The sequence below is a fragment of the Zosterops lateralis genome (assembly GCF_965231275.1).
Source record: "Zosterops lateralis genome assembly, chromosome: 2".
NCBI lineage: Eukaryota > Metazoa > Chordata > Aves > Passeriformes > Zosteropidae > Zosterops > Zosterops lateralis.
The window spans coordinates 8,167,550-8,179,887 of NC_139763.1; the positions used below are offsets into that span (position 1 = coordinate 8,167,550).

At 36.7% G+C, this 12,338-nt stretch overlaps 1 protein-coding gene across 2 annotated transcripts in view; it reads right to left on the minus strand.

The window, feature by feature from the left end:
* USP9X (ubiquitin specific peptidase 9 X-linked) overlaps positions 1 to 12,338 on the minus strand; it is a 97,142-nt gene continuing 84,804 nt past the window's right edge. For both annotated transcript variants that reach the window (XM_083855332.1, XM_083855331.1), the window contains exons 38-45: positions 11,510 to 11,639; positions 9,725 to 9,910; positions 7,833 to 8,053; positions 6,708 to 6,796; positions 4,174 to 4,330; positions 3,571 to 3,783; positions 3,036 to 3,131; positions 1 to 1,602 (exon numbers count right to left, since the gene is read on the minus strand). In XM_083855332.1, the coding sequence (XP_083711458.1) occupies positions 1,468 to 1,602; positions 3,036 to 3,131; positions 3,571 to 3,783; positions 4,174 to 4,330; positions 6,708 to 6,796; positions 7,833 to 8,053; positions 9,725 to 9,910; positions 11,510 to 11,639 (1,227 nt within the window). In that variant the 3' untranslated portion in view covers positions 1 to 1,467. The remainder of the gene's footprint in view (positions 1,603 to 3,035; positions 3,132 to 3,570; positions 3,784 to 4,173; positions 4,331 to 6,707; positions 6,797 to 7,832; positions 8,054 to 9,724; positions 9,911 to 11,509; positions 11,640 to 12,338) is intronic.

The following is a 12,338-nucleotide window of genomic DNA, read 5'->3' on the forward strand; positions in this document are numbered from 1 at the left end:
TTCTTCTTAAATCAAATTCTATTTGTGAATTCAGCAAAATAATTTCTATAAAATAAAACAGCAAAATATTTAAATAGTATAGGGTGGGCTGTATCTGTTTTGCAGGGGTATTTGGTTTTTAGACAGGTTCCAAAAAAATTACACACATTCAAGTTACCAATTTTCATTTAAATACAGTATTTACTGATGCGTTTAAGTCTTTAAACAAATGTTTATTCTGGAATAGAGATACCTCAGAATTGTATTTGACTAACCAGTAGTTTCTTTTATATTTAAACCCTGCTTCTAATGTTAAGATTTTCTGTATAATGGATAAAGAGCTAAGACAATTCTCGCTTTCAAGTAGAACTGTGAACGAGCAGAAAACCAGCAAGTTAACTTGGTGCAGTGGCACTCACAAGTACTCTGTGATTTTGTTGACTTCCACTTCACTGGGATGCAGTAGAAGGAAAGTGTTAGAAGTTTATCTAATAAGCTCTACCAAAGAAACAAAACAAGCACACCAAATACAGTCTATTATGCTCCAGGCATCCTGGCATAGCAAATTTTTGCATATTTGTTTTAAATCTTTTAAATTCCTATTACTGAAAACTAAGTGTTCTTTATCCCACCCAGAGAGAGAACTGTCAAACATCAGATGTGAGGAACATATGTGAAACTGAAAACCACTTGTCACATTTTCCCTCCCCATTTTATAGTCTAGGTGTAAGAAGAAAAAGTTCTGAGCAATACAGTTGTCACATTGGGACAACTGCTGTCACGTTTGTTTTTTTGTTTTTTTTTTTTTTGTTTTTTCCCCTCATTGGCTACACTAACTTGGTGTGAAGCCATGCTAAATGTTACAGCATAACTATAGCTTCAAAGTGATTAACCTAATACCAGAATGAAAAAGGCAATGAAAAAAGATCTAGAAACAATGTTACATCACCAATTTTCCACATCAACCAAATAATTAAAAGGTTACCAGCCATTACGTTGCTCATAGTAAAATCGACTCCAGTGGCAAAGAATTAACATGAAACTATTTTTGTGGTTGACATGGATAGGCTTTTTCGTAAAGGAGTTGATCCAACTGCCATGAGGCAGGCAACACTGGTTGCAGAGCGCAGCAGATATATCAAGAAATTATTTTTTTGTTTTTGTAGATCTGTGAGTCTCATCAAGACAAAAAAAAATGTTTCTTGCTCAAGAATTAACAGTCAAACATTAATATACTATATACACCTTTGCCATTTACACATTAGCATCAGGCCATTTATTACAAAACACTATACACTTTCCACTGCAGGCGGGTTATATATTGACAGCAATTTTCTGCAGATAAGACAGTGAATAGACTCTCCACTCCATGTTGATTAGGAATAGTTTTTCTAGTTTTAAATATTAGCCAGACACAGAGAAAAGTTGGACTGTAAGGCCTGGGTGCACAGTCTTGATGGAGCAAGTTAATTGATTATGTGCATTTCACTAATCTTTTGTCTGAGGTGGGGAAACTTCTTCACTGCCTTCGTAGTTTTCTTGTGCTCGTTGGCCAGTTCGCTGAGGGTTGTTCATATGATGTGCTGCCGGGCCCGTATATGGCTGTCCATGCACGTGGTTATTCTGCAACAAAGCACACACAGTTCAAAGGGATTTAAACCTGTGGGCTGTCTCCTGACTCCCTGCTTTTCCTCCTTTCCACTCAGACCACTGCAGAGTATCCTCAAGCACACCAACTTCTCATGTACCTACATCGGTATGAACACACATACCAGCTGCTTCATTCCTCTGAGTCACACCTTTCACTTACCTTGCCGATTTACACACAAGAGAAACAAACTTTCAACTTGTAAAGATAAAAGCATCAGTTGAAACAGTAATCTCAGCTTTTGAATCACAAACAGTTCCATGCAAAGCAAAAGCAGCAAGAAAGGAAAAAGGGAGACCAAGAGAGGTTCTAAGTGCTGCCACATTAAACCGTGCACATATTTTATTTAGAGATTCAACCAGCTTGACTTGTTTTCCTAAAACAATGGAAAAAGCAAACCTGTGTTTATATTTTAATTTAAGGGGGACACCTCAATGTTATAGAACTGAACAGAATCTAGACCAGCAGTTTTCTGCAAATGCTCTGCCCCCAGTTCAAAAGGTAACACACAGATCTGGCAAACAAAACAACCTCATTTATCTACTGTTTTGCAGAGTTCGTGGAGAAACCAAGTGTTTGAGGATTGTGTGTGTGTTAGTGAGAAATGCTGTCTCTTGCAAGAAAGTGAACACGTGACAAGAGCAATGGTGAGGTTACGGAATGTGTCTGAACTCGGGAGCTCAGGAAGGAGTGGGAAAATCTGCATGACTTACCAACTGCTCTGCTGAGAACATCAAGTAAGGAAAGCAAGATGGAGGGGAAAACGGATTTGGGCAGGAAAGGAAATTGAATTAGCAGATTTGGAATATACAAAATGAATTGGAACAAAAAATGGCAACTAAGTGAGGGATCTAATAATTTAGTCAGTTCAATAAGAAGACCCTGGTTATGATTTCTTCCACATCTGGCTTTCCATTGGATAAAGCAGACATTTAACATAAAAACAGATTTGGATTTTATATGTACTTAAGATCTGGAGATCACTGTTCATAGCACGAGTTACATGGCAACAAAGCCATTTCCTTTTTTCCAAAAGCCTTCCAGTTATCCAAATTCAGGCCTTGAGACTTGATTTTATATTTGAAAACAAGAAAGCAACTCACAAAATATCATCAATGTCAATAAATACAACAGAATCAAATTCAGTATACACTAGGCTGGGATGGCATCAATCTCTCTGCTCTTTCTGTGGATGATTAATCCCTGATCCGATAAAATTCTCACCTGAAGCTCTGATGGTGAAACTGCTCCTGGTGAAATGGAGCTGTACCTTTACCTTTATTCCTCCAAACATGGTATTTCACAATAACATTCTGGCTAAATGTCTACAATTTAAGTCATCATAAATGCTAAAAAAAAAAAAGCAAACCTGAAACTCTGAATAAATAGTTCAACTCAGAGCTTTTACCTGTTGATACTGGGAACCAGGTGAATGGGGATACAGTGGGGCATCTTCAGGTGGAGAAGACTCATGTTCATCTGGGGCATCAGGATCATCTGGTTCCTGAAGTTTGAAACAGCCCATTTAATTGACTTTTTAAAAACATATTACAATTATTTTAGCCCGAACCAATCCCATGTGAAACTGATTGTTTCAGACATGCTAGCGTCATGTTTTAGACATTTAAATTCCTTCCCACCCTGTCACCTACAGCTTGTATTGTACTAAATAAAAATTCCCTCTATAAACGAATTACTGGAAATACACACCCATTCACAATCTACTTCAAATGGTCAATTTCAATTTTATACTGCTAATTCTCTAAGTGACAAATGCCTATGGGAACAGTAATAAAAACTAAAAAATAAAAATATAAATCCATATTTATAAAGTACATATGAAATATATTACCTCTTAAATGAGTAGAGACTGTTGCAAAGACTAATTATTTACAGAAGCACTTCAGTCAATTTCTTAATTGAAAGTCAAATTAATTCTTTACCTCCTCTGGGCAGAGTTCACAAGCCTTTGCAAGAGTCATTCTAGCACTGTGTGACCTCTCTAGGAAGTAGCCATTTGATGTTTCATTGCTCTGTATTGGTGGAGACCAATTATTGTAGGTGTATTGGGGATTGCCAGTGTATGGTCTACGCTCCAGCTCATCTCCAAGCCATTCCACTGCCCAGGTCCATTTTCTCTTCAAATCTCCATTGCTCTGCAGATGGAAAATGAACACGTCACAATTATTTCCTCTGTTCTTGAAAACAGAAGTATTTTTCCTTTCCTATACATCGGCTGTCAGAGCCCACCAACCTATCTGCTGCTGCTTAGAGTCACAAATATTTTTCCCCAAAGAAACCTTCAAATTTGAAATGAAGTCTCCAAATTTGCAGCTGCATGACAGCTGCAAATGAATATGAAATTAACCAGATTGCTTTCAATCCCTTGTCATGACCTTCTCATACAGAAGGTTCAATTAAGTTGTCCCTGGAAGTTGTAATTTAATTGAGGTGTTAAAAACTGAATAATGGTAGGGTTTGTTTGTTGTTTTTTTTTAAACACAGAAGTGGGAAAAAAGCAGCAAGAAACACAATAAAATATATACCTGAAGGATCTGGTAAGCTACAGGGCAGTTGCTGAAGAGAGCTACCATGCACTTTATACACTGGTAAGCTCTTTTCTGATAATGATTCTTCGAGCGCTGAATGGTGTCAAAGAGTCCATCCCTGTCATCTGGGATTCCCTTAAGTGCATTGTGAATCCTAGAAAAAAACAAACCAGAACAATGACAAAACTTTAAGTGTTAAAGAATTTTAGCATTTGAATTAAGGCTCTATATACAATGTAATTATAAAAGGGACAGTTGATGTTCTGACTTCTGGTGTTAGTCAAGAGGTTTTTTTAAAATCAGAAAAGTTATCCTGACATGTCAGTATTTAAACTTAGTTTAAAATTTACCAAACATGCTAAAAATATAACTGAACAAGATATATTAAAAAATGTAAGCATAATTAATTCTAGTCACAGTAATCAACCTTAACAGTTTAATTTTATCACTAAAGCATCTACTGCATTTACAAATCAGCCCTGTTAACTCAATAGGTCCTTATAGAGAATTGTAAGAATTGGAACAGTTAAATCCTCAACAGATGGGTCACTTACACTCAGTTATGCTTCTCAAAGACACTCTTTTACATGCAGCTCTTCTGAAGGGGAATGAATGGTACATATTTGTGCATGGGATAAGAGACTTGGAACTAAGCCCAGTTGCTGTGCCTTCTGCTCTTGAACAGGGCAGAGGAATTAATTCTGCCCTGAAACTGTGCAAAAACTGAGAACATACATAACTCTTGGCTTTGGAAAAAAGTCAGAGGGGGCACAGAACCCACACTGGTGTCTCAAAGAGCTACACTCATGGCAGGGAAAGCAACTGCCCTCTTTCCTCACAGCCCTGGCAGCTGTCAGCCCAGGCTCCATCTATAAAACAATTATGAGCCTGACTTCAGTAAAATTAATTTAATGGCACTTGTACCATTCCAAACTTGGCACTTAACCTGTCAAATGAAGAGAAATTAAGAGAGTGGGTCTGGTGCCAAGGGCCAGCAGCAGTGATCCTGCAGTACCAGAGGACAAGTTGTCCCAGGGGATGCACACTGCCCAAGGTCAGATCAGACTTGTTTTCCAGGAGTAACAAGACACCATTTACAATGAACAATTTCATTGTTTCACGGTGGTTTGATGGGGTTTAGGGTTGTTGTTGGGGTTTTTTTGGTTTGTTTGTTTGTTTGTTTGTTTTTGAAGGAGAAGACAAAGATCATTAAAACTCTCAGCAAAACCAAGGGCAGGGCAGAGACAAGTACTTCAAACTATGGGCACAAGTGGCAGCAAGTAGTGGATGACTGGAAATGGCCATTTAATGCCCTCTGTGGAAGCCAATCACAATTCCATAGAGTAGTGCTACTACTGACACTGCAATGCAACATGGAGTGAGTGATGGACTTCTCCAGGGAAGCCACACCACAAAATGCCACCTCCTTCGTACCCTGCTATTCCAAATACAGCATTATTCCTAACAACCACTTCCATGATTTTTCACCTGCAGTTCAACTCTAAAAATCCATTATTTTACTTCATATCTATTAAAGCTTGCCTGTCCTCCAGCATTCTGTGGACTTACCTCATGGAATTATTTGTTTATCAAGAAGATAATATAAGCAAATCCCATGAAGAAGATTACAAAATCCCTACAACTCAGTCATCATATTTTGAAGTGTGGTCAAGCCAGACCACCATCTCCTGTGAGTCCCTCCTAAAATAAGCCCAGGCAACTGGTAACATCCTAAATGTGCAGTCTATTTCCACAGCTAAGGACAGGACTCTGCTCCCAGACCTAACAAGTGTGTTGTCATTTAAAGTATTTGAAATGTCCTATGAGACACAGTTGGAAATGATTCAGTAAATCCCATACTACCCATAACTGCTTATTATGAAACAGCGACGTTTTAGGTAGCACATTGATGACATTTGTGTTATCTCACCTACTACTTTTATATTAAACTTCTGAAAAACTGACTGTATTCACAAATAGTATTTGCAGTAATTACACTTTTTAATAACTTCCAAAAGCTTTATTCTGTACACATATAAAATTAGTTTTAAAACTGGATTAATATGTAATATACTGAAGTTACACTTCTCTTGAAATGTGATCATATAGAGAATACCTATACGTGAAATATTCTTTTCTCCCACATTCACACTTCATGGATGTCTTGGTACCAACTCCTACATCTGATGTACTCCTGAGCAAGCCCAGGCTGTCACTGACCCACCTCAGGGGGACATTTCTATGAATCAATCTGAGCACTTCACAGGAAGACCACTGACTTTAACCTAAACAGCACATTCTCCTGTATGTGAGAAATCCTGTCTTTATAGCAAACTTCTCAAGAGTAAGGAATGTAAAAAATTGTACTTATCTCAAAATTTCAGATAAAAACACAAAAAATTGCTTTATTTGTGAATTTTGATTTAATACCTATTTAAAACAAACCTATTGGAAGGATTAGCAACAGAACCACTGGAAAAACAATCTGTACAGAACAATATTGAATTATAAAAGGACAGGTAAATACTGACCTGTGAGTTTGCCAAGAGTCCTCAATTAACAGGATTTGCAGAAGCAGATCCAAGTAAGGTCGAAGCTCGTATGTATATGAATATGCAACCTAAAGAGTGAAAATGCAGAGAACACAAGAAAGCATTCCTTGAGGCAGGCAGCTTACAGTGAAATACAAGGACACAATTAATTTGAACTTTACTATACTTCCAAAGCATATTCCAAGATACAACTTCTTTTCTAGAAAGTGTTGGTTGTGTCAGGAATTTTTGGGGGGTTGCAACTTTGTTTGATTTGTTTTGTTTTTAAATACAGTAGGGCCTGTAAAGGCCAAAATGTTTCTTTATGGCTTCTGACACAGCTGATATGAAACCTCATACATGCTATGCTGGAGAAAGTACCTTAAAAAAACCTTTAGAAAAGCAAAATTTAAAAATGGCACTATTCACTGATATTGCTACTTTTAGGTAACGGCTAGAAAGGTTGTCTTCACAGGTTATCCTAAAATGTAAAATACATGGCTAGCAAAATATCAATAAAGTGATTTTTATTATGATTCTTTCAAGTGTCAAACAAAGGGACACAGAAAAATGTGATGTTACATGAAAAAGAAATGCAAATATAAAGATGGGCTAACAGAAGTAAAGAGTTTTATTTGGAGTAGAAAAGTGTAACTGACCCTACAGAGATTACAATGGAAATATAAGACAGTATCAAAGATTCTTTGCTGAGTCTGAAGCCATATAGGTTCTCCAGACTTGTAAAAAAACCTTATGAACTTGAAATAAATACAAAGGAGATCTACAAAGGAAATTTTTCCAATGTCCCATGTCATCTACTAATCTCATTTGTGGATAATGACAGAAAGCTGTAGCAGATGCTCTTGAAACACACAAAGACCACCTTGGTCTACTTTCCACCCTTAACACATCATTCCTGACTTGTTAAAGGTTGATTGCTTTCCTAAATTCATAAAGCACTTCTCACCGTACTCCAAGATCTAAGACTGTAAATACTGACAGAGGATGCCATCTTGAGGAAAGTTTATCAAGCACCTGTTCAGTATTTAATACAATATTCTTACATATAAATGCGGAACTATTAATATTTTTATTTCCATCTTTCTCCTAGCTTTTTATTTTTACCTGCCAAAGTAGTTCACTGAGGACTGTGGAAGAGAACTGAGGATTCTCCCAACAGCAGAAACGAAGCAACTTGATGGTCTCTTCAGAGTTGCTGCAATCTTCAATAATTTTCTTTACATAACTAGTTCTCACAAACAGAATGTCTGCTACGTTCTGCTGAAGTGCCATTATAGGTTGAGATAAATTAGGATCACCATAAGGGTTGGCAAGTGGGGGATTACCTGGAACAAACAGTTATTATAGATTAAAAGATGATGAAGTACCTTCAGTGTAGACACTCCAAAATACAAACTGGTGTAACTCATCAAAAAACATAGATGGAGCAAAAACAAACCCTACCTTAATAGCTGACTTTCTTTGAAAAAAACATTAGTATGAAATAACTAATTTTTATGTTTGTGAAGCTTGACACTTGCTGCTACTTCTCCCTCTCTGGGTAACTGGTAAGATTATGCAGTGACAATCAAAGCAGAACAGCTGGAGACATGTTCATATACAAGAGGAGAAATCACTGAGATAGCTCACAGAAATCCTCTTAAGTCCTGCATTTATCTACTTCACTGCTTGTGTAACACAGCTCAAGTCATATTTTAAGGATATAATGGCTGTTTACTTCACAGGACAATGCAAAATTGTTCAGAGGAATATCTATGTTAGAACAGTCTCATCTGAATCTCTGGAGTGTAGAGAATAAATATACTTTTGTAATTAATGTATCTTATTTAGTCAGCTTTATTTTGTGTAGTGAAAGAATGTCAATTTGCTCCTGAGGTTTCTAAATTTAAGTGTTTTGAGTTATTGTTTGAAGATGCCCAGAAGACTAGAGAGAACTTTTCTAGCTTCATAAGCTGAAGTAAAAAATAGCTTTATTATGCAAATAGTAATCATAATTAGTAGTCAAAGTAAAGTTCATATACATTTTTTTTAGTACAATATTATGAATATAGTGAATATACAACTATTTTTCACAGGTAGAATATGTTTTTAGTTTAAGCTTCAAGTAATGCACTGGAAAAAACCTCAACCAAAATTGCCACATGATTCTGAGGCTTATTACAGCACAGTAAAATTTTCAGTTCATTAATCTCACTACAGCACAGTCTAGCCTATTGACTTTATAGCCTGACACATCAAGTTGTAATCAGTTTGCCATTAAACAGCTTCTCTCCAGATTTCTAATTAGGTTTTCTAAAATATGCTTAGCAGAACGTGTACAGATACAGGCTATAAAGTCCACACAGCCCAATATCCTGTCACCATTTCTCAAAAATAACTGCACTCTATTCAGCTACTGGAAATGCTAATGATTTACACTGTGGTTAATGAATTTCTAGCTGATTCTTTATCTTTTATAAATTGAAGCACTGGCTTCTGGTTGCTGTCCTGAGTGTGAACAAGCATCAAATCCTATTCAAGAGCTACCCAAAACAATGCAACATCTCTTCAGTGGTAAGCACTATCGGTTATCTCAAAACCTGCTGTGATGCTTTTATTCTGTATTATTCTGAATATTTTTGTAGTCTATTCTTTTATCGCCTACTCAAGATAAAAACATCTTTGGGCAACTCTCTACAATAAGCTAAAATTATTTGAAAAGTATTACTATTTTGTAATGAACAGCCTCTTACTTTACTAATTATTTCCCTATACTTTTAAGGAATAAGCCAAGCAGCATAAAATACAGAACAGATTTCTGTCTTGGTCTCTTTAGTATAACAAATCAGTTTTGCTTACCACAAACAGATCTGTTTCTTTAAATGAAAAGAGCTGTTAAACACAAAAGTAAAACATTTTTCCAGCTGATCCACTTTATAAATAACAGCTAAACATGCACAGAAAGACATTTACTGATTTAGTCAATGGATCTAAAGCAAAGTTAAAAGCCACAGTACCATTGATAGAAGACTGCATCCGTGAGGAGACGTTGCAGCAGCGGATCAGCTGTGACACCACTGTGTACAGCTTCCCCAGCTCAGCATACTGGTACTTAATTGGAGGGCCTGGACCCTCATCCAGAGCCACAAGCATGAAGGTTGCAGGAACATTTAGTTTCAGAAGTTGTGTCTTCTCTGCTACACCTTTATGGGGCAGGGAGGAAAAAAATAATCTTGTTTTTGGCGCTGACAATATTTTTAGAATTTTTAAAAAGAAAAATAACAGGAGTTTGCGTGACTCGCCAACTTTTTAGTTCTATTAAACCCTCATTTACACCTTCTGGGGGAAAAATAATCAAATCAATAAAGATGCACAAGAAAATTATATACAGCTGAAAAATCACATTGAAGGAGAGTTGTAAATTACTAGTTTCTTCACAGCGCTCATTAGCACTTCAGCAATGCACAAGTAGCATCTGTGTAAATAGCAAAGCCTCAGAGAAGTCTTTTGGACAATAAATTAATCCTTTTAATGTGAGGCCCAGGAGGACAGGATAAACAACCCCCACAGTGTATTTTGTTATTTTTCTATCATGTCCCAGATACATCAATCACAAACTTAAGACATTTTAACTGTGTCACACAATGTAATAAATGTAAATTAAGTGACAAAATAAATAAGAAAACCTCCAAAACCCCAACCCACCAAAAAATCCCAACCTGCACCTGGTTTCACTCCAAGAATACCTTGCACATACTACACAAGTACTCACCAGAAAACTCACTACGTCCCTTCTTGCATTGTTTCTTACTTTGCTTAAAAGTAATGATTTTTCATACATAAGTATTTTCTTATTCTGAAATACAACTGGACCTCACCTTCCCTCTTTCTGATAAGGAGGAGTGTAAGTGCTTTTTTAAAGGCACTTTTTCTGATTATGCTAGATAGTTTTGTAGTTGCATCCTCTGTAGAACTGACCTCTCACTTGCTTTGATGTGAACAATCTACTATTTTTCAAAATGTCAGAAAATTTAATCTTTTTCAGAGAATGCAGGAATGATGTTATTGTTGTTCTTGCTGAATGAACTCTACATCCATACAGAAGCCTTCAGGTTACAGTAGTAAGACAAGGACAACTGCTTATTGTATTAATATTTCCAGGTTTATCTCTGCAGGGTAGACTGTGATAATGATCTGACCCACAAATAAAATTATATTTTCCTATCTGGCCTCTGAGTGCTCTCCTACTCAGAGGCCTGAACTGCACTGACTATGAAAAGCTAGTGAAGAAGAAAAGAAAAGCTGGAGCAGAAGAATTGCATCTTTATTCTCTGCTATGACACTAATTCTACTCTGGGGTCATGACAGAAGCCTGCCAGAGAGAGAATGCTTTGGTAGGCAAAGTAAATGAAAGCAACAGACATTACAGGTGTAATTAAATGAACACAATTGTCTAGATTAATTTTAGAGATAGGAAATTAAATTCCTTTAAAATTGTCTACTTCCTGCATGAACTGATAAACAGCAACAGTCAAATATTTTATAAAATTTCACCCCCACTTTCTCTCAGCAGGACACTGTTCCAATGCTCCAAGCTTCTCATGTTTATATTCCATGGATGACAGGGAGCCCCAAACTGCAAAGAGGCGGAACACAGATGCTAGGGAGCATTTATATGATATACAACTATAACAATCTGCCTAAGGATGGAAAACTGGATCCTCCTGCTGTTATCTCTGTAACTGGATCATCAATAAGGCCCCAGTTTATTACAGTGTCATCAGGAAAAGCCATTTGCTTACCTAGATTGGCATACATCACAAACAGATTGAAATACTGCTGCAAGTGGCGCCCGTGCTCGGATACTTCCCTTCTTAGAAGATTCAGTACCGCTCTCAGTAAGTGATCACTTAAACTTAAGTTATCGTAAGCCTACAGAAACAAACAAGTTCTACTGTTAGTGACTGAATCTATCATATCTTTATTTAGTTTCTACTTTGTACTGTGAGAGAAAACAGAACTGGTTAAAAGGTATGGGATTTATACAAGCTCCAAAGTACCAGCAGCTGGTCAGTCTTCTGTCTCTCACACAGAGAAAAAGGCACAGACAGACAGACAGACAGGGAGTAAGATTCCCATCACTCAATACTGTGTAAACACAATACTATGTAAGTCCACAAAATTATGCAGCTATAGAAACTTTACTGGGATTTTTTCCCAATAGTGGATAGGCCAAAATACTCAAGAAACACACATTAAACTCCACTGCTAACTTTATAGACTAAGACGATCAAATCACCTCTACAAGTGTATCTCAAATACCTCACAATACAGAAGACTTCCTAAGCTTATGGAGCTTTAACTTAATTCTTTTGCTGGACACAGTAGTGAAAACATTCTGAGAAGGTAAGTGGGACCATGTAACTAAAAAGAGACATTAAAACATGACAAAGGCTCAAAAAGGTTGATCCTTTTCAACATTGTTATCACAAGTATCACAGTAAGATGTGGGCTTTCTTTTTGTTGTTTGTCAATTCTAGGTGTGTAAAATAAGGCAGTTCACTGTCTCCTCCTACACTAAGTTACAATTTTTGACAATTTCACTGTTGCAAGATACATGGAATTAAACTT